The sequence below is a fragment of the Staurois parvus genome, unplaced genomic scaffold, assembly GCF_062004578.1.
Source record: "Staurois parvus isolate SC_StPar_1 unplaced genomic scaffold, SC_StPar_1.0 ptg000282l, whole genome shotgun sequence".
NCBI classification, from domain to species: Eukaryota; Metazoa; Chordata; class Amphibia; order Anura; family Ranidae; genus Staurois; species Staurois parvus.
The window spans coordinates 1,833,584-1,859,776 of record NW_028318078.1 but is presented as its reverse complement, the minus strand read 5'-3'; the positions used below and the strand labels follow the sequence as shown (position 1 = coordinate 1,859,776).

Below are 26,193 nucleotides of genomic sequence, written 5' to 3'. Positions count from 1 at the left end.
TGAGATCAGGACTCTGTGTAGGACAGTCAAATTCCTCCATCCCAAACTCGCTCATCCATGTCTTTATGGACCTTGCTTTATGCACTTGTGTGCACTCATGTCGGAACAGGAAGGGGCCATCCCCAAACTGTTCCCACAAAGTTGGGAGCATAATATTGTCCAAATGTCTTGGTATGCTGATGCCTTAAGAGTTCCCTTCACTGGAACTAAGGGGCCAAGCCCAACCCCTGAAATACAACCCCACACCATAATCCCCCCTCCACCAAACTTTACACTTGGCACAATGCAGTCAGGCAAGTACCGTTCTCCAACCTAGACATGTCCATCGGATTGTCAGACAGAGAAACGTGATTCATCACTTCAGAGAACACATCTCCACTACTCTGGAGTCCAGCATGCGCTGACCCCTCTCTGTCATTTTACGTGGCCGACCACTTTGTGTCTGAGTTGCTGTTGTTCCCAGCTGCTTTCACTTTGTTATAATACCACTAACAGTTGACTGTGGAATATTTAGTAGCAAGGAAATTTCATGGATGGATTTATTGCACAGGTGACAACCTATTACGGTACCACGCTTGAATTCACTGAGCTCCTGAGAGCGACCCATTCTTTCACAAATGTTTGTAGAATCAATCTGCATGCCTAGGTGCTTGATTTTAGACAGCTGTGGCCATGGAGGTGATTGGAACACCTAAATCCAATGATTTGGAGAGGTGTCCCAATACTTTTGACAATATAGTGTTTATTGATAGACTGTCCATAGTGCCCCTTAAGAAAAATAGCTGCATCACATTCTATGGTAACTTCTTTGTGACACATGTCAAAAAGGCAAACTACAGATATCAAAAGAATTGTAGATAAGTCACCCAGCTTACCTCGAGAATGATGTTTTACAAAAGTTTGTGATATTTGAGCTACTTTTTTTTCTAACGAAGATAAGGATTTGTCCCTCAGCTTTGAGATCAGTTCCATCTTCTCATCTACGATGAAGAAGTACAATCTATTAATGATTATGTCAACAACTAGATGGTTATTCCTGTTAAAGAACTAATGTCAGAACTGCACATGTATCACAGCTTATTCAATGGAACAGTGAAAAAATCAACAAGAACAAAATTCAGTAAAGCTTAGCAGCCAATCAGCTGTCACTCCACTGCATACAGAAAAGCTGAGACTATTTCTAATTGGATGTGAAGGGATACTGCACTTTTCAAATTGTTGCTCTGTTGAGGTGACTTACTATCTAAAAATATGTAAACCCAACTTTTTATATTCCTTATATGTTCCTGCTGTATGATGTATTTATGAAAAACATCCTGTTCTCTTTGTATTGCTTTTGTGAAATCCCTCGTGATCCTGCCAATCTCTTTGCATTCCTATTAAAAACTGACCACACTAAAAAGGCGAACACGCTGTGGTCAGTTCTCTAGCTGTTCTGAGAACTCCGCCTGCTCTCCTCCAAAGATCAAACTTGTCCTGACACCCCACCCCCCGCACAGCCTCTCACTGGGAAGGGAAGATCAATGTGCTGCTGTTTCTCCTCTCCTAGTTCTTAGGAAACTGAGAACAGAGGAAATATGGTCACTTATGAAAAAGAGAGGAAAGGGTATGTGTTATTCTAATGTTTTTTATATCTATACACCAATGTTTTCCCTTTCATTTCTATTTGAAACCGAATGGGTTGTTTTACAAGTTGAGTCACTTTAATTCTGGTTGTCATTGAATATCTTGCAATGAACAATCAAGCTAACAGGACTGTTGTGCCCTTCTGTGCCCCTGAGACAACAAATAAAAGAGACAACACATAAAAAAGGTCATTGGAAGATGGACTCTGTTGGACTGTTAGTGAATAACTTCCTGGAATACCAGGAATCTCACTCAGATTTCTGAATTCTGCGAATTGGAAAGTATATGGGAAAATCCACACGGTATATAGATGAAACTGACTGAATCTAATGAATGAATACCATTTTCTTTGCAGCTGGGAAGCTTTCCATAAGCAGTTTCATTTTCCATGTGTAGTAACAGGTAAAACAACACCAATGCTCTTGGACCTTTCTCATCTGCACAAGTCAGCACAGCCTCCCGTTTGCTGTGAAGATCACTTAGCTCAAGAATCTACAAATACAAAGCAAAGTATTAGTAAAGTACCATCACATAAAGCATAGGAAAGCAAACCCCTAGGTAAGGGATAGAGACTTGTTCAGTTTTTTTTACTGCTCACTGTGCCCCTTTTGGGGAGATTTACCTTCACTTCCTGCCAGAACAGGCTATGTTTAGAAATCTCTCCAGTGGGGCCACAAACAAAAATACATTTTAGGGATTTTTTTATTTAGTGGAGAATGCTAAGAACTTCTGAAAATGTTTTCATTTCTTGTATGGGTGAAACATATAGGGAATATTTCCCTAAAGAGGTCATATAATTCTGAGAAAGGTTCTAAAAAACAGTTTGACTAGGGTTGCTCTTTTAAAGATGCTGACAGATCCCATTAAAAATATATTACTTTATTCCTTGAATTGCTGTCTGTCCAATCATTCTCATATTGGTGATAAATTCCCTTTATTGATCAATAACGTTTTATTGATATTATAGCCATACAAAAAACAAAACATATAAAAAAGGGCAATTGCCGCTACAGAATGTAACAGTCATAATGAGGTACAGCATTTCCAGGTATTGTAAGAGCTCCACTGTCACAGAATACACTAAATTGAGATAACTGTGACTAGGTAATACTGTACATGTATTGATATTGTTTGGTATAATTATTTTTTTATATGGCTTTATTGACATATTTTGCCATATTAACCTGGAGCCATGCTGACCATCAAAAGTGAAAGAGGTAAGGGCAAACTGTAACACTGCCATGGGATTTAAGTCCTGTGTTTTTGCAGCTGCTCAAGCAAACACTTTTGGACTGACTCACCAAACTAGTTGAGAACGTGCACTCAAAAAATTGTGTACATTTTTACTTCAATTATCCAATAATCCAAAAAGCATCTGAACATGGCTGGGTATTCAAAGTGAACTTGCTTTTTCCATTATTGGATAGATGGATTGAATATTCACACAAATTTTGAGTAATGATTCTCATCTTGAGTAAATTAGCCTCTTCAAAATTTACTTAGAGCAAGTCAATTTTATTGTAGGGACTATTCCCTATGTTGCTGGGTTTCTAATTACATTTTGTGTTTAATGTAGCTAGGCTGTTACCAGCGGGAGTTGAGTTTATATTTTAGTAAGCTCTGCTGGTTTTTCTAAACTCTGTGTGTTGATTCCTTCTAACTGTGACGGTTAAGGAGGTCCTAGTAATCATTATATTGGTCAGCCTCCAATTCTTGAAAACGCTTGTTAGAGAGAAATGCGTCGGGCGGAGCTGGACACATGACGTCATCATGCACGACAGTTGGAGAGCCATCAGAGCTCACGGTTTGAGATGCAATTGCTCTGTTTCACTCTGTACATGTATTTGCCTAAAGTGTTTCTAAAGCCTCAAGTTTTTTTTTACCTGAATTCACTCAGGTCAAAAAACCTTCTTTGTAATATACTCCCCCTTACCCCCCTTATACTTACCTGAGCCCCATCACGATCCAGTGATGTGCATGAGAGCTGCAGCTCTCCGGGGTTTGTCCCTTCACCCTGGGCAGATCGATAGCAGTGGGAGCCATTTGACTATTTTTTTAAAATAACAAACATGTTATACTTACCTGCTCTGTGCAATGGTTTTGCAAAGACCAGCCCCAATCCTCTTTTTCTTTGGTACCCCAACAGCACTCCTGGCCCCTCTCACCTGCCGTGGGAGCACTTATGCTTGCTGGCTCCTGAGTCAGTTCTGTGTATCTAGAGTGCAGCACCCCCCCCCCCCGCTCACACTCTCCCCCCACTTGCTGTGATTGACAGCAGCAGGAGCCAATGGCTCCCACTCCTGCCTCCCTATTCCATGAGGAGAGAAAGTGTACCATGCTTTATTGAGATCGTGCTCAAATAAGTGTTTGGGGGGTGGGTTTTTTTTTACCTTAATGCATAGAATGCATTAAGTAAAAAAAAAACCTACTGCCTTTAGAACCACTTTAAGCTGTTCTAATGAATCTCTGTTAGGCAACTTTAAGTATACTGTAGGTCTGCTTTAAGGTCACCAAAAAAACCATAAGGGGACTCTGCAACTGGAGCTCTAAGAGCTATGAAAATGTTGGATGGTCCAAAGGGACTGGATTTTGCAGTGGTCTGCATCAAAACAAGGTTCAATAAAATATGAGGATGTATTTTTTTTGCCAATTCATGATAGGACTGACCTTTCTGGACATGTGTCTTTCCCAGTTACATCAATCAACATTAAAGTTTATTTGTTTTTTAGATTTGATATACTGTATGTGCACAAACATAGGCTCTGTAGGTAATTCATATAGCCATATTTAATTTTTTTTTTCAAATTCTTTATTTATACAAATAAAGTATCCAATAAAGCAGTATATAGGAAAACAAAAAAGGTGTCTCAATACCGGGTAAGCTTCATAAAAAAAGGAAACTTACAGAGGGTGTACACAACATACAAAGTGCAAAATTACCAGATAAGTGTCAAATATTGTAAGCCAGTAAAGAAGGTGGTGCCATAAATTGAAAGGGTCAGCTCAATGAACAGCGTAAACCTAAAGGTAAACTGAGAAACTCTAGGAGGCGGCTATAAACCACATTGGATAATAGGCACCTCTAAAGACTGGGATAGTAAAGACATCTCGAACTACCAGTATTGTTGATTATCAGGCATAATATCCGCTCAGTTGGACACCCAGGTTTCTAAGAATAGAGAATCAAAAGATTCTAGAATGTGAGAGCATACAGAGTTAGAGGGAAGAGGGGTGGGGTGGGAGTGGGAAAGGAGGAAAAATGTTGGGGCGAAGAAATATCATGCTGGAGGACAAATTAATTCAATCCCCAGAACAGGAAGACCGATTTTTTTGTAGATCTTTACAAGAAAGTGAGAGCAGTGGAGGAGAATGAAGGCAGGATTGTCTGGGACCAAGATATTTGTGAATAGTTGAGTGATTCTATGTACCCCCTTCCAGTAATAATCTAATTTCAACCAGGACCAGAAAATATGAAGCTGCATATCTCGTTCTTCCCGGCATCTCCAGCACTGATCCAAGGACTCAGGAAAGAAACAACACAGGACTGATGGGGTACAGTACCGACAGGTGAACATCCTGGGATTAGTCTCCTGTGTGCAAGTACATATAGAGGACTTCAGAGTAAATTGGATTAAATTCCAACATTGGTCAGGTGTGCAGGTCCAGTTCCCGTTTGCTTAGTCAAGGTAATCTAAGGTGTTCTGGGGGGGAGAGCAACAGAGAATACATTTTCAAGAGAGTATGGGGAAGAACGCCACTGTCTAAGCAGTAGGATTCAAACATCATCAGCAGGCGGTGGAATCACATGGGGGGACCTAGAGTGGAAAGGTAAATGATGTATTTGTAGTGCCCTCCAGAAATTCAGGGCAAAAGGGCCTGGCTGGTGCATCAATGTCAAGATCGAAGGCCAAGCATCAGAAGAGAGAAAGTGGAAAGCTTGAAAGTAACCCCTTTCTATGAGCTTGCGAGCTTTATTCAATATTTAATGTCATTTTCATCTACAGTTAATACTTGAAAACTCACGTTTTGGGCTTCCTTATCCGCCAGTAAGGAGAGGGAAGGCATTTTGCAGATTGTCACAAAGACGCCACAGAAGGATGAGCTGATGGCTGCATTTGTCTTGAGGTCCTCAAGGTCTTTGGCGAATGATTTGTGAAAGATGTCTGTAAGAAACCACATTGTACATCAACATTGGGATTATTTTATGAAGAAATATGTGGTTTCGGCACAATTTATTGCCAAGACACATAATAATACATTTTTAAAATACTACATGTATAAGTGTAATAGCACAAGTTGTGCCTACAATCAGGCACTACAAGCCATGGAAAAATTTAACACGCCAGCACCCCCAGTGCAAGATTTAGGTTAAATATGTGAATTTCAGCCCTGTACCCATTGCTCCAGATTTATAAAGGACCTGTATTGTGGTAGCTGTGTAGGCAAGCAGAGGACAAAGGACCAGCAATCATTGTTGCTTGTAGGCTCTCTGCAGCTATTTTTCTCCATTACTATCTTGTAATGCCTCTCTGTGAAATCAACCATCTTGGTAGAGGTAGGGCTTTTAGTGGTCTGAAAGCTGATGGAGAGATAATCAAGCATAAGCAGAAGAGGGATATAACCAGTGGTGAAGATAGACTTAGTTCGGCGCCCATCACAAAATGAATTATGCAGAAGCAAGGAGATCTTTGCACTGCTTGTCTTCAAGTAAACTATCCTCTTAAGCAAGAACAATGAGCAGCACAGTTGTGAAATCATCAATTCTCAATCTAAATCTAATGAGGTTAGCAATCACAGACCCTGTATCATGCTGTTCAACTAACATGACTACCTCATTACCTCCTCTACATATATTGCTCCAATTCCCACAATATTCCTCTACAATTAACACCCCTTCCCAATACTCCTATACCCCTCACCTTGTACCACATTTCCCTTTCTTTTATAGGAAATTAATTAGCCATAGGTCTTTGAGTAGTAGTTAGGAAAGTGGAAAAACATTGGATCCATAAGGTTTTTGTTATTAGTAATGGTTAGTAGTATTGTTATCTTAGAGTATTGATGTTGATGGCTCCTGAGGAGGTGACTTCTACCCCGAAAGATCTATACGGTCCTCTTAACTTGTATTGTAATGAAGTAAAAATGCAAATTGAAATGCTATATCACTGATAAAAAGACCAGGTACAACTTTATTCTAATAAACGTCAGAGGGACAATCCAAAGAGTGTCCACCGCATTTCAGAGGCCTAAAACTGCCCCCCTTCATCGTGATTGAAAACAATGTGAATGGACTAGAAGTGAGCTATACCTTTAATGGCAATTCTTCCAGTTTAATTATGAGCACTGGTCTTGTGTCAGCAGCAGGTTTAATCAGCAGCTGTTTGTTCTATGTTATGGCAAGGGAGAAGAAAATGAATATGGCTAGGATATAGCACCTAGGTAAATAGGCCTAGTGGCAACTGCATCCTCTACTACCGCTTTCTTAGATCACTGACCATGTGTTACTTTTTATTACTGTATCATCCAGGAGCCTTTCGTCTGTCTAGCTCCCTGACACTGGCTTGTCTTCCATAACTTTGGCACTAAGACCAGTTTTCCCACTTACCCAGGGCTGGATTGACCAACTGACTGCTCATTCCCACAGATTACACTGAGAGTAAACAGAATGCAGCAGACCAGCTGTCAAGGTGACAGCAGAGCAAGGCAGAGTGTAGGCAGATGCAGTCTGTCCTCCCATCAGTAGGTGGCTCTGGATCCCAGCAGCAATACACAAGGGGAAGGAAGGTGAGAGGAACGTTGTTCCTCTTCAACTTCCTGCCATCATTGGGGACGCTGAAGTCTGACTGGATGTTGCGGCCCTGGATCCTCTGCACGGCCATCTTTAGTGAGGGAAGTGCTCATACTCCGTGGGTAGTCACGCATTCTACAAGTGGTTAGTGTGGAGACATGTCCCCTGTCTGTCAGAGACAGTATATAGTGTTAGAGAGAGGTTCCAGAGGAGTAGGGACAGTGCAGGGAATTTGTTATTTTTCACTTTATGAAGCCTCCCAGTTGAGTTGGACTGACCGGCCATTCCCGTTCCTCATTGCAGAAGCTGTCAGGAACAAGTTACTGCTGCTACAGGTTCTGTAATTAGCTGAGGATGGTTGTGCACACCTGCTGGGCCTACTTGTACCTAGTTGGCACCTTCTGCAATACACAGTTCACGTTACATGGCCTTTGTGTGATTTCTGCTGCCATCACATCACACTGCACTCTGATTATAATGGGAGAGCCATTTTCTCAATCTTATCTGCAGAGCTGGGCTGTCAGTGTGAGCTCAGCTCTTCCCTGTTTGAATTGTTCTTCTCTTCATTCATTTATGAACAAGGGCTACAGCTTTAGCCCCTGTTCACACCAATGCAATTTGACAGTTCAAAATCACATGACAAGTCGCACCCTATTTGTCCATAGGGAACCACTGAAATTGGTGCAACTCCGACTTGCACCAATTTTGAAAAAGGTTCCTGCACTACTTCTGGTCATGAAATTGCACAGATTTCAGCAAGCCGCACATGAAATTGCACTGACTGGCAGCTTTGAAATCAACTACTTCAGCTTAAGTATTACAGTTTCAAAGCTACATTCAGTGAGAACCAGGGCTGAGTCTTCATTCATAAATGACAGTTATGTGAAAACTATGAAAATCATGTATATTTTTTAAACAAAATTTTAGCCCCTAAATTATCCTTAGTTACTTTTTAATAATGCTTTTATATTTTTGCTGTAGGTAAGTAAACTTTTTATATTTGCGTTCTTTTCTTTTTGTGGTGGTGCATTAAAAATATGCTTAGTTGCAGAAACATAATTATAGTGCCTTTGCAAAAGAGACAACGCATAATATAATCAACGCATTTCATGAGTTAAAAACTTCTTATAAACTTTTTTATAGTAGGCAAGGGTTCAAACACCAACAAAAACTTTACAAATGATCTAACCTTTCCCTACTCTATCCAAGATTAAAAAGAAAAATGTCTTTACATACATAGTGGTCACAAGAAAATCACAGAAGTCACCCAGAGCTGTACTTCCCTCTTAAATAATAGTAATGTACTTTAGAATGCTGTTGTTTTACCTTGTTCCTCTTGGGTCAGGTCAGGAATTGAGAACTTCTCAGAACTCATAATTAATTACTGCAGCGAAAAAAAAAATATATTACGATATATATTCATATATCAAAGATGACAATAGTTGCATATTTAATAATCATAGACATGTTTGGAAAGTTTATGGACTATTAGTAACTATACCTAAACTCATAATTGCACCATACCTTCTTTTTTCACAAAATTGCAGGATTACTGGAGCTGACAACGTGTACACAGCAAAATATTGGTTCTTGTGTACAGGGCTTAACACTTTTTCTGCCACCGACATTTGGCTTATATCAATGGCAGCCTTGACTTTTATACACACTCACAGCTGCTAAAGAACTCAGGAGTATGTTTGCACTTGTCAGGATTTTAAGACTTGACATGTTTGGTGTCTATTTACTTGACACAACCTCACTTTACAAAAAGAATGGTCTATCAGATAGGCAGTCCAACGGCTTCCCCCTACATGTCCCACATAGTTCTCACTCCTAGAAGGTTACAGAGGTACAGCGCTATTTGGGGGCCACTTTATTTAAACTGTAACTGTCCCATTAGTCCATTAAATGTAGTACCCAAGGGCAGGAACACTGAGCCACTTTCCAGTCCAGGGATGTGACTGTCTGACATGAAAGTATAAAAAATCCTCTCCAGGTCACACTAGGAAGATTTTGTCTATCTATATATGATAGCCCAGGTTTATCTCACAAAACACAAATCTAAGATTCAACTCTTTAACAGTGTCAGTCGATCTCAAGTACCCATAGATGCTCCAAAATACATTGGTTAGAAATGTCCTGTCTCTTCTGATCAATCACCTGAAATAGTACTTCAGGCACGTAAGGAAACAGGTACCCTCAATTATCGTGGATTGTACAAATACCATAGTGGCTGCCTGAGGCAAGTAAGTTATATTCCACAAATCTCTCCAGGTAATGAGAGTTGTCGAATTCTACCTGTCTGACTGTCCACAGTTAGTCAGTGAGGCCTAATTCAAAGATATATACTGCAGTATAAGGGATCAGACACAGCCACCTTGTGTATGCTGAAACTCTCTCAGTTTAATGAATTATTGATAGGTATTTATAATAGAAAAGGTGCAAGTTATGCAGTCTTTGGTCATTGGTCTGATATTGGAGACTTCTGGACTTTCCACTATTTCTAAATATCTTAATTTATACTTTTATTATTCAGAGCTCCAAGACTTGGCACTAATCCTTTGTGGTCATGGGTTTCGCCACTCAGATGTCTCAATTGCATGTGTGCAATATACATAAAGAGCAGGAAAAGCAAATGATAGTTTCAGAAGTCATCTTATAATCATAAAATCATCAGTAATAAGTGTACACTATATCTTGCCACCACATAGTTAAGTGTTGGGTGTCCATATCCAGGCTACAGTGCAGGCCATCAGATCACTGACCACAGAATCCAAGCCAGCAGAGTCTATTTGCTAAATGCGCTCTCAGGCTGTGCTTGCTGCAGTTTCTTTTTCCTTGGGGTCTCCTGACTCGACCCCAGTTGCAGCAGGAGAAGTAGGCCTTTCAAACACTTCAGGATCTTCAGTTTGAGGCACATAAAGGTACAGGACTATTCAGGGACCACTCTCTTCATACCATAACTGCCCAAAAGTCCACAGAGACTGAGGCTGTCTGCTGACATGTGTACATATTGTGGGTTGGAAACCCCCTCTGCTACACCATCCCCCTGGTTCCTAACAACACTGACCCATATCTGGTCGAGGGAACTCACACCAAAAGGCCTTGTATTTCTTCTATTTGCATGCATTATGGTGTAAATCGGCACATCTGCTAAGAGTCCAAGAACCAATATTTTATTTTTCAAAAATTAAAGTCCCTATTTCCTATAGGTCAATGTTGGTTATCAGATATCTCAAGGCCCATAACTAGGGAATCCCACATGGGTGAACTGAACAGGGTTTCCCTTGACTCTCTACTACATCTCTCTCTTCTGTGAGGTACACAATTCTTTCTCCCATCCTAGACTCCAAACACCCTATATGTGAGGTTCTGCCAAAAGGCAGGGTTAACATACCATTTCCTGCTAAGGAGGGGCCCAAGCTAAGGAAATAATTGAACCCATTCCTATAGGCATGATGCCAAACATACAGAAAAATAGACTTGGGTTTTACATACTCTTTAATATACAGGAGCAGAACAGGTGGCTTGCATTTTGTTTAACCCAGGGGTCTCCAAACTTTTCAAACAAATGGCCAGTTTACTGTCCTTCAGACTTTAAGTGGGACAGATTGTGGCCAGTTAAGATAGAAAATGTCCCAGACCAAGCATAATTAGAATAAACGTGGCCTCAGGGTTGGAGGTCAGTAGGAGGAGTTGTAGTTCCCCATCATTGGTATTAGTAGAAGGAATAGTACCCGATCATTGGTATCAGTGGAAGAAATAGTGCCCTAATGTTGATGTCAGTGGGAGGAATAGTGCCCCATATCATTGGGAGGAATAGTGCCCCAAGGGCCAGAAAGAGGCTATAAGGACTGCAGTTTGAAGATCCCTGGTTTAATCAATACTGGGTTTTACATTGTATCTCCTTATAGAACAATTATTTTATTTTAAAATGACCAGTTGCTATTGCTTATTTGCAGGGCTTTTTTTTCTGAGAAAAGGTGCAGGAACTCCTCTCCCTTCTTAGTCACTTCTTGTCTCTGACCCTCCACCCACCTCTGAACATTGTCTCCTGGTTCTACCAAGCGTTGTACCGATGCCGGAAGTGTGGTGAAGTCATATCCGGTACGGACGGCAGCCTCCATCTTGGTACTCCCATTCACATACACCTTCCCTGCAGTTTTTTTACTGCAAGAATTTTGCTTATGTTGGTCCGCAGATCTATTTTAAATGTGAGTAGGAATTTTTAGATGCTATTTAAAATAAAGTTTGTGGCATATCACCCTATGGGAGTCTTCTTGCTTGCATCTTCTATATGGGGATGACAGAGTTCTGCGGCCATTGCTGGAGCATGCTTGTAAGTGGTTGTCAGCGCCATTGGAGAGGACCGGTGGCTTTGTGATTGTACTGAGGATCGATTCCGTGAAAATTATCGTTTGAGGCTTTCTATGCTTTGTGACCCCTTGTGGGTCAAATTTTGAAGGTGAGCGCGCACACTAGCCTGTGGAGGATTTTTTTTTTATATGTTTGCAGCACGGGATGTGTCACGACACGCACTGAAGATTCACTGTGTTTTTTTGAAAATTAATTTTTTTGGGGACTGTTTTTTATTTTTAATTTCATTTATATATATTTTTTTGGGACTGAGTCACTTTTTGGATTGAGTTGCTCATCATTTTTAGATTGATTATGTGGGACTAAGTCACCTTTTCTATACATCAGCGTTTGAATAATTCACTTGTGTCACTAGCACTTTATAGCTGTTTTTTTTTGGCCAGTACTGTCACTTGGTATTTTTTGCACTAATCATTTGTATTTATATGGTATGTTCACATTTGGATGAGGGACACACTTATGTGTAGTCTATGCTATTAATTTTTTCTCTCTTTTTTTTCACTTATTATTCTTTAAGTAGCACAGCACCCTGTCACGCTTATTATTGATTTTTCACTATTTTTATGTCACTTGGGGCAGGAAGGTAGTGCAGGAGGATCATCTCTATACTATATACAGGGTATAACTGACATTTTCTTCATAGAGCATAATGGAACAGCCACCTACTTGTAAGGGTCTATGGAGTTATACTATTGTATTTTATATATATATACAGTGAGGAACAGAAGTATTTGAACACCCTGCGATTTTGCAAGTTCTCCCACTTAGAAATCATGGAGGGGTCTGAAATTCACATTGTAGGTGCATTCCCATTCTGAGAGACAGAATTTAGAAAAAAAATTCAGGAAATCACATTGTATGATTTTTAAAGAATTTATTTGTCTTGCACTACTGAACATAAGTATTTGAACACCTAAGAAACAGCAAGAATTCTGGCTCTCAAAGACCTGTTACTGTGCCTTTAAAAAGTCCACCTCTACTCCACTCATTAATCTAACTTAGTAGTACCTGTCTGAGCTCTTTAAAGACACCTGTCCACCCCACAGTCAGTCAGACGCCAACTACTTTCGCAAGACCAAAGAGCTGTCAAAAGACTCCAGAGACAAAACTGTGGACCTCCACAAGCCTGGAAAGGGCTACGGGGCAATTGCCAAGCAGATTGGTGAAAATAGATCAACTGTTGGAGCAATTGTTAGAAAATGGAAGAGGCTAAAGATGACTGTCAGTCTCCCTCGGACTGGGGCTCCGTGCAAGTTCTCACCTCATGGGGTATCACTGATGATAAGAAAGGTGATCAGCCCAGAACTACAAGGGAGGATCTGGTCAATGACATGAAGAGAGCTGGGACTACAGTTTCAAAGGTCACTGTCCGTAGAACACTGCGCCGTCATGGTTTCAAATCATGCATTGCACGGAAGGTTCCCCTGCTCAAGTCATCACATGTCCAGGCCCGTCTGAAGTTTGCCAATGACCATCTGGATGATCCAGAGGAGGCATGGGAGAAAGTCATGTGGTCAGATGAGACCAAAGTAGAACTTTTTGGTCTAAACTCCACTCGTCGTGTTTGGAGAAAAAAGAAGGGTGAGTTGCATCCCAAGAACACCATCCCTACTGTGAAGCATGGGGGTGGTAACATCATGCTTTGTGGTTGCTTTTCTGCAAATGGGACAGGATGACTGCACTGTATTAAGGAGAGGATGAATGGGGCCATTTATTGTGAGATTTTGAGCAACAACCTCCTTCCCTCAGTCAGAGCATTGAAGATGGGTCGTGGCTGGGTCTTCCAACATGACAACGACCCGAAGCACACAGCCAGGATAACCAAGGAGTGGCTCTGTAAGAAGCATATCAAGTTTCTGGAGTGGCCTAGCCAGTCTCCAGACCTAAATCCAATAGAACATCTTTGGAGGGAGCTGAAACTCTTTGTTGCTCAGCGACAGCCCCGGAACCTGACAGATCTAGAGGAGATCTGTGTGGAGGAGTGGGCCAAAATCCCTGTTGCAGTGTGTGCAAACCTGGTGACGAACTACAGGAAACGTTTGACCTCTGTAATTGCAAACAAAGGCTTCTGTACCAAATATTAACACTGATTTTCTCAGGTGTTCAAATACTTATGTTCAGCAGTGCAAGACAAATAAATTCTTCAAAAATCATACAATGTGATTTCCTGAATTTTTTTTTAAATTCTGTCTCTCAGAGTGGGAATACACCTACAATGTGAATTTCAGACCCCTCCATGATTTCTAACTGGGAGAACTTGCAAAATCGCAGGGTGCTCAAATACTTCTGTTCCTCACTGTATATATATATATATATATATATATATATATACATTATTAGTCTAAAAAACCTGTTGCATGACACTTAACGTAGGAAATTGAGAATCAAAAAGTATCAGCACTTGTACTCAGTCTTAAAAAAATGGTATCAGTGCATCCCTAGTTCCACCCCATACCCACCTCCTAGTACCACTCCTTTTAGAAAATACAATGTCAAGTATCATTTTGTGGGGCTAAGTAATTTGTATGGGATTTGATAATGATAACAAGAAAAGCTTAAAATAGATCCCCTGCAGCCAGCAGCAATTGACCCACCCCCCACAGCAGCAATAGATTCCCCCAGCAACAAAGGACCCCTCAACAAAACACCACCCCAAGAACAATGGACCCTGAGCAGCAACAACAGATTTTCCAGCAGCCAGCCATCAATAGACTCTCAGTAGCCACCTGCAATAGACCCCTTCCTAAACAGTAGATTCCTTCCATCCCTTCCAGACCTCCCCAGCAACAATAGACCACCACACAAAAAAAAGATCCCCTCCAGTGACAATATATCCCCCAGAACCCCTTGCCATTGTATACACTCAGTGCTGGAGGTGCCGGAACTGTGTTACCCCACTTTTCCGCTGAAAAAGAACATGCTTATTTGTACCAAGCCATACCCTGATATCAGAATGTTTATAGGAAAGCCTGAACTTCATTAATTTACTGGAAACTGCTGAAGATTTCAAGTATCGGCAAAAAAAATTACTTCCTGGATTTGACAGCTCCATCTACATTGCAATCTAAAACAACTATATGAAACTCTCCATGTCTTACAATACCCTGGAAATGTTGTAACTTGTCCTTCAGAACTAAAGACGTTCAGCACATTCTAAAGTTATCTCAGCAAAGTAAAATGTCATTAACACTATCCGTAAAAACGTATAATAATATTAAAGGCGGAAAGTGGATGTATAGAAAGACTTGTCGCACTTACCTGTACAGAGCTGCTTTGTACAGATGAGGTTGTACCTGTGGACTGATGTCAGGAAATGACAGCCTCGTCTTTCAACATTTTCCACCTTTGTTACTCAGTATTCATTTTCTATTCAAGACGTCACAGCTGTTTGCTGCTGATCTGCACTCTGCAATGTTAAAGAACTTCTATTCCTAACCACTATATAAAAAACGTAAACTTTATGTGTCTAGCTCACAGCAGGCTATTTATTGAACTTGAATCCTTCTGGCCCTTGGTCCTTCTAAACTTTAGCTTTTAACAGTAAAGTACCAAAGGAAGTTTCACTTTCCAAAGTGTATGGAATTTCCAATGAAGGAGATTTTTTTCTTACACATGATGAAATGATTAAAGAAAAAGTTTATAATTTTTATCTATAGCAACAATATATGTTTTTTGCAAACTTACACTAATCAAAGTAGATAAAAAAAAGTTGCTGCTATGCTTTTGGATTGCATAAAAAATTAATATTTTTTTTGCAAGACAATATCTGTATTACTTAGTTATATTAGGGCCAGTTCACAGTACATGCGTTTCAGTTGCTTTTTTTCTGCATCCAAAATGCACAGAAAGTAGGTTATATGGTCAGTGTCATAGTTCACATCAGTGCTTGCAGTTTCAGTGCATCCCGGTTGCAGAAAAAAAAAATAGAACAGGGTATATTTTTCCTGCACCGAAGTGTACTGGAAAGCGGTAAAATGCATCAAAAATATACTTAAACGCACCAAAAATGGACTGGAATGCACATGTCCCTATTTAAATTGAAGAACAAGAGAGGGGAAAAAATGATCCAGAACGCATAAAAACCGCAACGGAAAGTGGCACTGATAAGCATCACTGACTGGCACTGTTAGGCGGCACGGACTGGCACTGATAGTTGGTACTGAAAGGTAGCTCTGATGGGCATTGATATGTGGCATTAATGTGCACTGACGGGCACTGGTATGTGGTATTCATGGCCACTGGTATGTGGCCTTGATAGGCACTGACAGGCGGCACTGATGGAGATACACTGATCATCAGGACGCTGATCATCAGTGCCCTGATGATCAGTGTAGATGTCCCCTCTGAGGAATGCTGATTACCGGCTCTCCTCTCCTCACGTGCTGTCAGCATGAGGAGAGGACTGCCAATAACCGACATTTCCTGTTTACATGTGATCAGCTGTGATTGGACACAGCTGATCACATGACTTCGGCTCTTTACTGTGATCGGTGATCCGCTGTGTCCCAGGGATACAGCTCACCACCGATCGCCATGCCACGTGCCATGTGCCGCCAGGGGTGCGTATGCACAGTTAGAGTGGGAAGACATCATATGACGTTCTCCCAGAGTGATAGAGAGCCGCCACCCGCCCATCATTTCCTTATATGGCAGGTGGGAGGCGGTTAAACTCCTGGGATATTGATCTGGTCAGTTAAGTAGCAGAGGGGGTTGTTAATCAGCTTCAGCTGCTTTGGTGTTAATGAAATTATACAACTCCAAAGAGTTGTATATTTTTTGTTTTGTTTTGTACATGTGTATTACACGTGGTATGTGGCAGGGTTTTGTAAGCTTACCCTTAAAAATTAATCAAAAATGCTCTGAGATGGATCAATATAAAAGGCAGTTTTTTATCTTATTGGGACATTTTTAATTTTGTACTTTTGTACTTTGGGTCTATGTACCAGCCATCTGATTTTTTCAGATACACAATGAATTTTATCCACAGGGGGCCCCATGAGTTGTCAGTCCGCCCCTGGTGCTGACCCAGTCTTTGCACAGGCTCACGATGACTCAATGCCCTTAAAGTGTGATTCCTAATGTACTACGCATATGTAGTGATGTTCCGCATGCGTAAGACATCATGACGCACCGTGCGGGACGTCATGACGCACAGCACATGCGCAATAGGCCATTCCCATTCCCGAAGCATGCCAGACAAACACAAGCCCACCTCTGAGGCAGCCGGGTCTCCCGGCGAAACTGGTCAGGGTGGCTTCCTATCTCTCTTGACCTGACAGCATTGCGATTCACTTATGGATGCCAAGGGATGATAAGTATACATTATTCACCACAATACAGTGCCTACCATTTATATCCCCACCGTTGTGGAGGGACTGTGGCCGCTATATATGGACTATTTCCTTTGCCATGGGGCCTTGAATGTTTTGGAAATATTTCACCTGGACTAACACTCTTGGATGCATTGTTTTGTGTGTGAGGGAGGTTATTCATATATTACCTCAATCCTCCCTGGATGAAGTTTATACCAGACGTCTGACGGAGGTGATGGATACTTGTGCATTTTGGTTTGCAGTGGGTCCTGGGTTCCTCCTGGTGCTCAACAATGCCTAGCCTCAAGTGGCGGGGGTATGCAGGGAGTTCCTGGAGGATAAAGGAATTTATAACATTGAATGGCCCCACGCTTGCCAGACCTAAATCCAATAGAGCACCACTGGGATATCATGTTTCGGTCCATCCAACGCCGCCAGGTTGCACCTCAGATTGTCCAGGAGCTCAGTGATGCCCTGGTCCTGATCTGGGAGGAAATACCGCAGGATACCATTCATCGTCTCATAAGGAGCATGCCCAGACGTTGTCAGACATGTATACAAGCACAGGCCATACAAATACTGAGTACCATTTTGAGCTGCTGCAATGAAATTTCAGCAAAATGGACTAGCCTGTTGCATCATTTTTTTACTTTCATTTTCAGGGTGTCTTTGAATTCAGTCCTCTGTAGGTTGATCATTTTCATTTCCTACAAACGATGGGGCATCCTTACATTCCTAGCACATTACCCAGTCCACATCAATATAGATATCCAGCATATTTTCCCCATTGAGATCTGAAGTGTTTTCAAAGTGTTCCTTTAATTTTTTTGAGCAGTGTATAAAGTTCATTACTTTTGTATCACCTATGATTGGGAGGGATTAATAGGGGATGTGGGATTAATGGGGAAGACACATTGATGTTTTGCACGAAATTTGTGGAGGAGTGTAAGAATATATATTATTAATGGTGATTGGTGAAGAGCACAATATTCAGAATGCACTATATTCTGAGAGATTGAGCATATTTTATACGTTGAGGACATACTACATTATATTTGTTTTCTTTTATTTAGGAGCACAAGCAAAAGAGTAGACAGAAGAAGAGTGGAGTCGAGGAGGATTTATTTGTATACAACGCTTGATTATCAGAGGAATCTGGTGAGAGCATAAGACGATTGCATGAAATGGATTTTGAGGATTAATTTTTCTCTGGTTTAATAGTGACTGTACTTCTGCCCAGGGGGACATTTATATTCCCAGCTGCAAAATTGGTTTTGGACCTTTGCACTTAGTGACATATAGAGTATCACCTATGATTATACACTTTTAATCACTTATTTATTTTTGTGGGTTGTGTATACACACTCGTATTTATTTATTTGGTTATATGATTCCCTATAGCCTTTTGGTTTTAATGACACAGAATCACCTCCTGTAACTCTTATTAATAATACTGTTCAGACTCCCAACACTGAGACCTCCAACTTGCAAAAGCCTGAGCCTCTTCAAGTCCACAACACAAGTGCATCTACACAGCAAACCATATCACCTTCTGCCAATGACAAGGTGACTCCCAGTGACAAGCCACAGTTCAAGCAACAGCCAACAGAAGCCTTAGAGACTACATCACAGCTAAATGCTCTTTCTATCATTTTATCCTGGTATACTTCACACTTATTCTCCAGAGAACTTTCTGGCCCAAGGGGTCCCACAAGTTACTTTGGCACCAAACAGTGGGAGATCAGACCTGTCTGACTTTGCCAGATATATATTTTGCCACAAGCTTATTAACATTAGTCTCTCAAGGTTTGACAACTGTCCAGATAACTATAGGGCTTGGAGATCAACCTTCAAAGCTGCCATTATCGATCTAATTCTTACTGCCAAGGAGGAACTTGATTTGCTCATAAAATGGCTGGGGCAAGAATCTGCAGATCATGTTAAAGACTGAGAGCAGTATATATTGGCTACCCAGATGCAGGTCTTGCTGCTGCATTGGCAAGACTTGAGCAAATCTATAATAGCTTTGAAGCCATAGAAAGCGCTCTATTCAAGAGACTGCAAAACTTTTCAAAATAGGATAGCATATATTGTTGCAAGCTTCAAAAACTAAGCAACCTCCTCATGGAGCTAGGGTTGGCAAAGACAGACCCTTGTCTATCTGGACTAGGCTATCTGGACATCACTCGTTGCATGAATCCAGGGGTGTATAAACTGCCATACAACCTGCAAGAGAAAGGGGCACAACAGGCCTCAAAATATAAAAGAGACTATAATGTCTCTTTTCCTCCACTCTCATATTTTTGCAGGTTCATCAGTAAACAAGCCTGGATGAAAAATGATCCCAGATTCAGCTTCAGTGAATCTAGCTTGCCTGCTTCATCATTATCAAGGTATGATGACAAAGCAGCTAAACATAGAGACTTAAATAGAGCAGTATCTGCTAAAGAGACAGACATCTCACTTCCCATATCCTCTCCTGCTCATCAGAGTGATTTGGGTGATAGAGATAAAGATCCTAATCGTCAGTGCCCTATTCTCAAAAAAAACTTCACCCTCTGAAGAAATGGGAGATTCTGGAGATTCTCCAAAAACTTGGAACATGCTATAGGTGCTGCACTGCTTATGACCATTTCGCTAAAAATTGTAAATTGTCATCAAGTGCACAGACTGCAGTAGTGACAAACATGTTACATCTATGCAACCTGCTCCATTTCCAGACAATCCACAGCAGCCATCAACATCAAGCCCTGCTTAAAATCATGGCTGGGAGCAATAAAGCCATGCTCCAGCCACAACAAATATTTTTTCTTCATGTACTGAAGTCTGTGGCGAAGGATTGCCCCACAAATGCTGTGCCAAGGTATGTCTAGTCAAAATATGTCTGAAAGATCAACCTGAGAAAGCTACCAAGATGTATGCCATAACAGACAAGTAGAGCAACAGATCCCTTGTTAAACCCATTTTTTTTTAGATCTTTGGAGTAAAGGGACATGAAACACCATATACTCTCAACACCTGTTCAGGTTGTGTAGAAACCTCTGGCAGAAGGGCTGATGAGTTCATGGTCTCTCAATTTAAGACAAAGGCAAAGAAGGGCATATCCTTGCCAACATTAGTTGAGAGTGACCAAATAGCAGACAACAGGGAAGAAAATCCTACTCCAGAAGCTGTGTATCACCATCCCCACTTGAGGCAGCTGGTTACTGAGATTCCTTCAATAGACATGGATGCTGAAATATTAGTCTTGCTGCGCAGAGTCATTCTCAGAGTAAATAAAGTGCACCAGTAGTACGATGGATCTGACAACACCCCATATGCACAAAGACTTGATCCAGGCTGGGTAATAGTGGGCAATGTATGTTTGAATAGAATGCGCACTGAGATCAACTCCTTCAAAACTCACATGTTAAGAAATGTGCATTTCATTTCATACAATGTCCTCATAAATATATAGTAAAGGTGAAGCTTCTTGACATCATCCAAGTATCTGATGTTACTCCCATCCCTTGTGATGACAACTTAGGTAGCACAGTGTTTTGTGCTACACGTAATGACAACAAAATAGCCTTGTCAGTTGAAGATAGAGATTTCATCACAATAATGGAGAACAAATTCTTCAAAGATGAATCTAACAGCTGGGTTGCACCATTACCTCTTTGTGCAAGAGTCAGGCTTCCAAACAATTGTGAACAAGCTTTATCCAAATTCATCTCACTTCAACAAACACTAAAGAGCAGGCCTGAAATAACGGACCATTTTATTGCCTTTATGAAAAATATCTTTGACAATGATCACGCTGAACCAGCTCCACCTCTTCTAGAACATGGCAAGTGCTGGTATCTGCCTTTCTTCGGATTGTATCATCAACGTACACCAAAACACATCAGAGTAGTGTTTGACTCCAGTGCCAAGCATCAAGGCGTATCTCTGAATGATGTCCTTCTCACTGGTCCTAACTTAACCAATAACCGTTTCATAGTACTTATGAGGTTCAGAAGAAAGCCAGTTGCTATAAATGCTGAAATTGAACAAATGTAGTAAGAGAAGACCATAGGAACTTCCTAAGGTTTCTGTGGCACTGTGATAACAACACAAACAATGAAGTGATCGAATACCACATGAAAGTACATGTCTTCGGAAACATTCCCTTGCCTGCTTTTGTACCATATACAGGTGAAACTTGAAAAATTAGAATATCGTGTAAAAGTTCATTTATTTCAGTAATAAATGAGTACACATGCATGCTTATACTTTTCAGAGGTCCGATATTGTTCTATGTACAATCCTTGTTTTATTGATTGCATGTAATATTCTAATTTTCTGAGATTGTGGATTTGGGGTTTTCATGAGCTGTAAGCCATAATCATCACACTTATGACAAATCAAGGCTTGAACTATCTTGCTTTGCATGTAATGAGTCTATCTCATATATTAGTTTCACCTTTTAAGTTGTATTACTGAAATAAATGAACTTTTGCACGATATTCTAATTTTTCGAGTTTCACCTGTAATCTACGAAGGACTGCAATTGATGGCAAGAAGGAGTATGGTGCAGTTGCTCGGCACTTCATTAAGAGAGACTTCTACATGGATGACTGACTCAAATCTTTACCCACAGATGAAGAACCCATAGACCTGCTCCAAAGAACTCAAGGTATGCTTTCTGAGGCCAACCTCAGACTCCATAAGCTTGCCACAAACATTGCTGCTGTGAAGAAAGCCTTTCAGCCTTGAATTTATGCCACAGGATTTAAAGATTTAAATATGGGAATGGACATGCCTTCTGTTCAGAGAAGTCTGGGTTTATGGTGGGATTTATTAAAAGACACCTTCAGCTTTCAGGTCAGCCCTGCAGTGGTAAACAGTGTATACGATCCACTGGGATTTATGGCTCCCCAATACCATACAAGGTAAATCCTTATTAAGACAGCTATCAGAGACTATTAAATATTGGGATGCTCCACTGCCAACAGACAAACATTTAAAATGGGAGTTCTGGAAACAGTCTCTACATGCCTTAAGTAGAATTGACCTACCACGCTGCTACACCTCAGCTTCCCTTGCTGCAAGTTGGAGAAAAGAGATTCACATCTTCTCAGATGAGTCCGTAGCAGCTGTTGCCTACCTCAAGGTAAGAGACTCTCTCAATTAAACCCATGTAGGGTTTCTGTTTGGCAAAGCTAACTTAGCACCTAAGCCTGAGCACATAATTATCATCCTTGAACTTTGTGGGACAGTGCTAGCTGTAGAAATTGCAGATTTTATACTGCGTGAGCTAGACATTCAGAAAGATGACATCACATTCTTCACAGACAGAAACATCATTTTGGGCTACATATAAAACCAGACAAAATGCTTCTTTGTCTATGTCAGCAACTTTGTATAAGGATTCCGAAAAACCTCAAGGCCTGAACAATGGCATTATGTTCCATCAGAGCATATACCTGCAGATCATGCCACCAGGCCAGTGTCTGCAAGTGTCTTTTCAAATTCTTCTTGGTTAACAGGTCCTGGATTCCTACTGGATCATACCGTAGAAAGTACAGGTGAGGTCTTCAGTCTTCTAGATCATGACAACGATCCAGAGATTTCTCCTGAAGTCAAGACCCTTGTCACCAGATCTGAGCAAAGATTCATCTTAGGTTGTCAACGCTTTGAACATTTCTACAAGTGGACAGCTTGTACGTACTATTGCAAGGTTAGTCCATATTGCTCACTATTATCACACTAAGTCCAATAATGCTGACTGTCAAGGCTGGCACTTCTGCCAAAAACCTCTTTCTGAAAAGGACATTGTTGAAAGTGAACTGATCATAATACGCAGCGAACAACAGTATGTCTTTAGCACAGAAATTAAATATATCCGTAACAAGCAGGACATTCCAAATACAGTACAATTGCTAACCTGAACCCATTAATTGGTAGTCATGGCATGCTAAGGGTTGGTGGACGTTTAAACAAAGCTAAGTTGGGAGAGCAAGAACAGAATCCTCTTATATTACCTGGTCGCCATCATCTCTCCACCTTGGTCATACGGCACTACTATGAAAGGGTTAAGCACTAAGGTAGACATTTCATAGAGGGTGTCATAAGAGTCACAAGGCTCTGGCCTCCCCCTCCCTTCCCATTCGAGTCTGTCCGAGTGCTAGGGAGCCCATTTGGCTTTGGAACTGTGCAAGAGCAGTCCCAAAGTCATACCCAGCCGTATTTGTTACGGTGGAGGCTGTCCATAATGGCCATTTACAGACAGTCTGTAAATTGATTGAAATTTACAAACTGTAAGTTTATGGACGATTGTCAACACTTGCAGTGCTGTTCACCTGCAAGAGTCTACGTGCAGTACACATTGAAGTGATAGAATCCATGGATGCTTCAAGTTTTATCAATGCTATCAGTGAGCCAGTGAAGTCATTAAGATCTGACTGTGGAACTAACTTTACTGGAGTCTGCCAAGAGTTACAGCTCAATTCTAGGTCAATCCAGGACTTTTTAGCTGAAAAGGACTGTACATGGATTTTCAATCCTCCTCATTCTTCCACCTGGGAGGCTCATGGGAGAGAATGATAGGCATCACACTTAGGATACTGGACTCTATGTTAATGGACTTGAACTCCACAAAGGTTACTCATGAGAGTTTAACCACCTTTCAGGCAAATGTGTCTGTCACAATCAATTCAAGACCAATTGTTCCAGTATCTACAGATCCCAGAGTCAGAGTCCCCAGCCATCCTTACCAGCTACTCTTCTTAGCCAGAATCTTGGCTCTGTTCCTGTTGCACCTGGACACTCTAAAGCAGGGAATCTATGCCATGATCAATGGAATCGGGTACAACACCTTGCCAACTGCTTCTGGAATTGTTGGAAGATGGAGTATCTTTCTCTTCTGCAAGGACTCAGAAAATGGCAACGTCTGAATCCTAATCTCCTAAGTTGGAGACCTTGTTCTGCTCAAAGACCGGCAAGCTGAAAGAATTAAATGACCCATGGGGCTCATTGTAAATACTTTTCCTAGTGATGATGGTAAGGTACGTAAGGTAGAGAAGAAAATTGCCTGGCAAGAACAGTCAAAAACCGTATTTCTCCAAGTTCCATGAAGGTCAGGTTAATATAACCCAGCAGTTTTGTTACCTGCATCCAGCTGGAGAGATTTCCCTTCAAATTCAGTCCCATAGACAATTAGCCACCAAAGAGCCAAACTACTGCCACACCAGCCCTGAATGAGCCCTCTTAAATCTCAGTTCACTGAATCAAAGAACCAAATTACAGTCAAACCAACCCAGAACGAGCCCTCTTACATTTCAGTAACTGACACTAACTGTGTATCTTGTACTAGTAATGCCTTGTGTGCTGCAGATGCCTGTATGTGTACACGAGAGTCAGGAAAGCTATAGTTAATGAAAACGGATCTTTAGGAATTTTCTGAAGAATTGAACTAATATAATAAGCCAGCTGAATTTAGACAGAGATGCTTCATGGTTGAAGATTGTTGTGGATGTGGAGTCTTAGAAGGTGTCTAAAAAAGAAGAGAAAGAAAATCATGTAGTTTGTCTTTGAAGCCTACTATTGTAGGCTTCAAAGACAAAGTGTGTGTGTGGTGTATTGCTGTGAAGGATAAGCACTTACAGTTAGATGAGCTGGTCCCCACAGACTTCCCCCACCCAAGTTCCCTTCCCCACAGTAACAGTCACATAAACAGACATTCTAAAACAACAGGCTTCCATACTTACCAGAGGACAGAGCTGCAAGAAAAGGAATCTGATCCAGATGGACTGGAGGCAGTGCCAGTGGCTGGTCAACAGTGGGTGGCATCAGTCCTGGAAAACCTAACAGCACAAAAAGGGAGAATTTTATTTGAACATTTATTTGAGAAAGCACACCACAAAAACATTCTCTAATTGCTTACTGGACTGAAGCCAAAGGGAATGTTGCAGGAGTTGCAGGCAGGAGGCGGTAGTTCTTGATGGTATCAGTGGATGTGGCACCGTCATATGGGAGCTGCTGTGATTGGGAGTCCACACTCCAAGGAAATCCAACCTAACAGCACAAAGAAAAGAGACGGAAGGGGGGGGGGAGTGTAGGAGAAATGCAAACATGATAGTGGCCACTATTATGTTCACTTCACCCTCCTGACCAATGCAAACTGAACATAGCACACAAAAAATGCCCCAAATTCATCTCAGTGCTGCCAGTAGTATTAGTACACATTCACAATCACATACATGTGGCCTGTGCTAGCACTGCAGATGCAGGCTTAGTCAGGCAAGTGCTGTGGTCTTTTTGCGTTCTCAAACTGAACTTAGATCACACAAATTGCCCCAAAAAATTTCAGTGGCAGAGTATGACTAGCATACATACCAAGACTGTGGCTTGTGCGTGCAGAGTTACACAGGCAAGCGTGCTGAGCGAGCGGAGCCGGAGCAGACAGGGCAGTCCTAAATGCCTGAAATGATCTCAGTGGTGCCAGTAGTGTAGTGTAGTAGTACATAGACATTCACAATAACATACATGGGGCCTTACTTGTGTCAGCAAATTTGGCAGGTGTGGTCTTTGGCACTCTCAAACTGAACTTAGTGCACACACAAAATGCCCCAAAAAATCTCAGTGGTGGTCATATTGTAGTAGTGGTAGAACACATTCATTCTCAATGTCACATACATCATGTCACACAAAATGCCCAAAATAATCTCAGTGGTGGTGGCAGTATTGTAGGACACACATTCACAATCACATATAGGTGGCTGTGGCCTGTGTGAGCAGACAGGTTGCAGGCAGGCCTTAGGCACAGGCAGGCAGCAGCGTGGCCTTTTTTGCGCTCTCACACTGAACTTAGTGCACACAAAAATGCCCAAAACAATCTCTTTGGCAGAGTAGTATTAACAAACAGCGATTTCTGTGGTCTGTGTGATCAGAGTAGGCTTAGGCATAGACAGGGAAGTGGTGTTACGGCCTTTTTGCATTCTCGAAGTCAAACTTTCATGTACGCACAACAATGCCCAAAATACCAGTGGCAGAGTAGTAGTACAATACTAGCAAATATTGATTCTTTCTCTGGCCTAGGAGAGCAGAGTGCTGCAGGCAAATGTGCTC

At 41.3% G+C, this 26,193-nt stretch overlaps 1 protein-coding gene across 1 annotated transcript in view; it reads right to left on the bottom strand.

Moving 5' to 3' along the window:
• The window catches only part of TMEM40 (transmembrane protein 40), a 30,729-nt gene extending 15,530 nt beyond the window's left edge, over positions 1-15,199 (bottom strand). Inside the window, exons 1-5 of the mRNA XM_089681851.1 lie at positions 15,050-15,199; positions 8,741-8,798; positions 5,650-5,789; positions 1,968-2,118; positions 876-980 (exon numbers count right to left, since the gene is read on the bottom strand). Coding sequence (XP_089537977.1) covers positions 876-980; positions 1,968-2,118; positions 5,650-5,789; positions 8,741-8,789 — 445 coding nt within the window. The 5' untranslated portion in view covers positions 8,790-8,798; positions 15,050-15,199. The remainder of the gene's footprint in view (positions 1-875; positions 981-1,967; positions 2,119-5,649; positions 5,790-8,740; positions 8,799-15,049) is intronic.
• Positions 15,200-26,193: the final 10,994 nt, after the last annotated feature.